General features: G+C 51.9%; 1 protein-coding gene across 2 annotated transcripts in view; it reads left to right on the forward strand.

Moving 5' to 3' along the window:
- The window catches only part of psen2 (presenilin 2), a 7,710-nt gene that overhangs the window by 702 nt on the left and 2,223 nt on the right, over nt 1-4,785 (forward strand). For both annotated transcript variants that reach the window (XM_008298883.1, XM_008298884.1), the window contains exons 2-10: nt 40-204; nt 284-495; nt 567-708; nt 1,458-1,525; nt 1,612-1,832; nt 2,686-2,784; nt 3,761-3,820; nt 3,900-3,986; nt 4,059-4,174. In XM_008298883.1, coding sequence (XP_008297105.1) covers nt 73-204; nt 284-495; nt 567-708; nt 1,458-1,525; nt 1,612-1,832; nt 2,686-2,784; nt 3,761-3,820; nt 3,900-3,986; nt 4,059-4,174 — 1,137 coding nt within the window. In that variant the 5' untranslated portion in view covers nt 40-72. The remainder of the gene's footprint in view (nt 1-39; nt 205-283; nt 496-566; nt 709-1,457; nt 1,526-1,611; nt 1,833-2,685; nt 2,785-3,760; nt 3,821-3,899; nt 3,987-4,058; nt 4,175-4,785) is intronic.

Raw genomic sequence — 4,785 nt, forward strand, 5'->3', positions numbered from 1 at the left:
TGTGTGTGTGTGTGTGTGTGTGTGTGTGTTCCCTCACAGCTCTGGTCGTGTCCCTCTCGGTGTGCAGCTGCCATGAACGCCTCGGACAGTGATGACGACATCTACAACGAGAGGACGGCGTTGGTTCCGTCAGAGAACCCGGTGCTGCCATCCTACCGGCCCGACTCTGACACCAGCCTCCCGGGCGACTCGCCAACCAAACGGGTAAACGTCTGCTCTCTGTTGTCCGTGTCTCGCCACGTCTGACGTGTCTGACTCTGACCGCCGCCCTCTGTTGGTGCAGCCGGTGGCGAGCAGGAGGGCGGGTCCGGCTGCCGTGGACGGCGCCGGCGGCGGCTCGGATCAGGAGGTGGACGCCGACGACGAGGAGCTGACTCTGAAGTACGGCGCCAAACACGTCATCATGCTGTTCATCCCCGTCACACTGTGCATGGCCGTGGTGGTGGCCACCATCAAGTCGGTCAGCTTCTACACGGAGAAGACGGACCAGCAGCTGTAGGTCCTCAGGTCAGCCGCCGCACGTCCTGGTCCGCCGCCCGCCGCTGACTTCCTGTTTGTCCCCGCAGGATCTACACGCCGTTCACCGAGAACACGGCGTCCGTCGGCCGCCGGCTGCTCAACTCCGTCCTCAACACCATCATCATGATCAGCGTCATCGTGGTCATGACCATCTTCCTGGTCGTCCTCTACAAGTACCGCTGCTACAAGGTAAGCCCCGCCTCCTCCATCCACACGCACCTGCACTCAGGTGACCTGCTGCTCCCCAACGAGGCTGAAAGACCGGCTGAGGACCGAAGGCCGAGGTCCAGCAGTTCGTTACCCTCTGCAGCCAAAAACCTGCTGACAGGTCAAAAAAATCACCAAAATGGCAGAATTATCGGCCAGAACCTGAAACACAGGAAGAGTTGTTAATGTTTGTCTTTCCAACGGTCCGTGAACGCACCATCTGTGGTTCTGGACAGCCAACCAAATCCCAGCTTACAATCCTGATATTTCATCCAAACCGCTTTATTCCACGTGTTTCATTTAAACATTTGCAAAAAATAAATTATGTTCAAGAACAGAAGCTCTTCCCTCCGAGCTCCGACTGATCGACTCGTGTTCAGGTGACCTGCAGACGGGGTTTCCACGGAAACGTGAGAACTATAAATAGTTCAAGTTTGTTGGACAAAAGTTTCTGTTTCGTTTTGTAAAATCAACAATCAAACGTAATCACACGAGTCAGCTTCCCGACTCGGACACAGTCAGAGCCAGAACTCAGAGACGTTCCTCGGCTCAGTTCTAGAACTCATCAGAGCTGTCGGCAGGTCCAGACGGCTGACGGACGTGTCTGCCGAGTGAAGCTCACACATTCTGGATGTTTGGATGAATTCATGTCAATGTAACGTGTGGAGTTGAGACAGTTTGCTGCAGGTAGGGGGCGCTGTGTGCTGAGCTGCTGTGTTTGTGCTGCCCAGTTCATCCACGGCTGGCTCATCCTGTCCTCCCTCATGCTGCTCTTCTGGTTCAGCTTCATGTACCTGGGGTGAGTCCTGCTCCACACACTGTCCAGGTGGAAGAGTTCTGAGCGCGCTCAGTTCAGCCGCCTCACGCTGTTCCTCTGTCTCCCAGCGAGGTGTTCAAGACCTACAACCTGGCGGTGGACTACCCGACGGTGGGTGTGATCATCTGGAACTTCGGGGCGGTGGGGATGATCTGCATCCACTGGAAGGGCCCCCTGCAGCTGCAGCAGGCCTACCTGATCCTCATCAGCGCCCTCATGGCCCTCGTCTTCATCAAGTACCTGCCCGAGTGGTCGGCCTGGGTCATCCTGGGAGCCATCTCCGTCTACGGTTGGTTGATGCTATGCTAACTGTGTGCTAACGGGCACGACAATGCACGTCATGACGTAAACATGGCGTAAACGTGAAGCGCTGTTGGCTGCTCAGGTGTTAACAATCCTCTTCATTTACAGAAAACGTTTTAAAATCCAAGAAGCAAAGTCCTTCACAGCAACCGTAAAATAAAAGTCAAGAAAACATCAGGATTTATTAGCTTTTAGCGCACTAATATTGGCCTACAACTTTGAAATCCTAGCTTTAGCTTGCTAGCTTAAGCTTGCTTACCTTAGCTCACTAACTTTAGGTAACTAACATTGGCTTGCTAACTTTAGCTCACTCACTTTAACTCGCTAACTTTGTCTCATTAACTTTGGTTCACTGACTTGGGTTGTTAACTTCAGCTCCATAACGTTGGTTTGCTAACATTGGCTCGTTAACTTTGGCTCACTCACTTTAGCCTGCTAACTTTGGCTTGCTAACTCCAGCCTGTGAACTTTAACTTGCTAACTTTAGGTCAGTAACTTTGACTTATGAACACTGGCTCACTAGCTTTACCTCACTAACTTTGATTTGCTAACTCAAGCTAACTATAGTTAACCAACTTTGGCATGTTAACTTTGTCTCACTAACACTGACTCAGTACGTTTAGCTTGCTAACTTTAGCTTGCTAACTGCTCTGTGAGTTGAGCTCTTTAACTTGGACTTGCTAACGTCTGTTTACTAACCTGCGAACTTTCGCTTGCTAACTTGGGCTCACTCACTTTAGACGCTAACTTCAGCTTTGTAGAAATGGAGATGTTTAGATGTGTACAAACCAGAGAGTCCGAGGTTTCCCTTCATGCTTTGCTGCTGTTTGTGTGTGCAGACCTGGTGGCCGTGCTGAGTCCTAAAGGTCCTCTCAGGATGTTGGTGGAGACGGCTCAGGAGCGTAACGAGCCCATCTTCCCAGCCCTCATCTACTCCTGTGAGTCCGTCCACAAGTTCACCCACATCGGTTCTGGGGAGAACCCCAAACGTGCAGTTGCTGCTCTTCATTTTTGATAGTACGGTTTCATCACATCAGTCAACAATGAATGATGCTGCTGGAGCCCTTTAAAGTTTGATTTAATGATTAATGAACAGAACTCTGAGCAGCTTCTGTCTCCTGGTCCTTCACTGAGGTCCATGTTCCTCTGCAGCATAAAGTTCTGCAGCTCTGTGGAACCAGAACCACATGAAGGAGGAGACAGAACTCAGAATCCATCAGTTAGAATAACAGAAATCAGTTTTTCAATTTCTTTAATTGTGTATTTTACGAAAGTGTAAGAAACTGGAATCCACACGTCCAACGTGATTCTAAGTGCATGAAACATGTTGGACGTGTGGATCCGTCCGGGTCCTCAGGTTTCATTCAGTTCAGTCCAGTTTTGTTTGTATAGCGCAGTTCACAACAGACGTGATCTCACAGTCTGAACATGGTCACGTACACACCTTAGAATTCAAACAGAACCCAACAATCCAGAGCAGCCTCTGGACTTCCTCTGAGCAGGCGGTCGGCAACGATGGGAAGGAACCAAAACCCCCCAGTGGAGGAAAAAACCTCCGGGATCAGATGCAGCACTGAGATCCAGCAGAACCAGCACAGAGACTAGTCCACTGTGTGAAGCTATCAGTAGATCTTGGTGACCTTCACCAGCGTGTCTCTGCACTATGATGCTTCTGAATCCTGACTGAAGCCCTCCAGAGCAGATGAAAACATACCTGGCAGCAGCAGCTTGTTGAAGGTGCCTCCAGCATTGGAGACGCTGAGCGAGCTCCAGTCACACTTCCCTCTGCTGCTGCCACATGACAGTCGCTCACAGCGGAGTCAGTCGTGGCCTCGTGTTTGCAGATTATTTTATTGTTTGTAGATGTTGAATCGTGAACAAGCTCCAGACGCTAACAGGTTTCACTGTGTCCAGCCGCCATGATGTGGACGGTGGGGATGGCGAGCCCGGCGGACGCTCAGCGCTCAGAAACAGGTGCGGCATCGCTCCGACGTTCAGGTGTTTCTTGCTGCTGCAGTCCGCCGCCGTGACGCTGCCGTCGATTGTGTTTCAGATGAGGAGGCGGAGCAGAGCGGCGGGGGGGCGGAGCCTCCGAGCCGACAGTCCAGGTCGCTCCCGGAGGACGAGCTGGAGGAGGACCGTGAGTCTGCCGCCGTCAGCTGACCGCTGTGAGGCGGCGGCGCGTGGTTCTGAGTGTTTTCTGTGTCTGCAGGCGGCGTGAAGCTGGGCCTCGGAGACTTCATCTTCTACAGCGTCCTCGTCGGAAAGGCTGCAGCGACCGGCGGAGACTGGAACACCACGCTGGCCTGCTTCGTCGCCATTCTGATCGTAAGTTCTGGTTTCGTGTGACGGGTCGGGGACACGTCAGGGCTGTTTCCACTTTAACTCAAAGACACCAGAACAAACACTGGATCTGTGTAGGAACCAGAACAACAGGTCTGTTCTGTCAGAATATCTGCACCAGCTTTTTTCTAGAACAGAGCTTTTAGTGTTTGGGGAGCTGATCAGTTTCACCGTCTGTCCGACTCCATCCTCCCACTGAACAAGAACAACAGACCAGACAGAGACAGAACTGGAACCAGACCTTCAGCTGGTGTCTTCACCAAACTGTTAAAGTCAGTCCTGAGAGTGGAGCGGGTCGGATCAACAGAACGTCCTGGCGTTTACCTGATGTCTGTTTAACCAGGATGATGCTTTAAACGAGACCCTGACCCAGAATGTTCTGTCTGGTGAGCAGCACCAGCGAGTTCTGACCGTCCGGCAGCGTCTCCGGTCACGTTCCTTCTTACAGCGATCCTTCTGCATGTGTTTACTTTTTAAAAACTGAGCCAGCAGTCAGAAAGTTCTGATTAGAATTCAGTTAAAGTACCGGACCCATAAGCAGCACTGGTACCTGGAGCAGTACGATTCCTGTCCATACCTGTATCTGTGTCTCCCCC

The sequence above is a fragment of the Stegastes partitus genome, unplaced genomic scaffold (genome assembly GCF_000690725.1).
Source record: "Stegastes partitus isolate 25-593 unplaced genomic scaffold, Stegastes_partitus-1.0.2 Scaffold1358, whole genome shotgun sequence".
NCBI classification, from domain to species: domain Eukaryota; kingdom Metazoa; phylum Chordata; class Actinopteri; family Pomacentridae; genus Stegastes; species Stegastes partitus.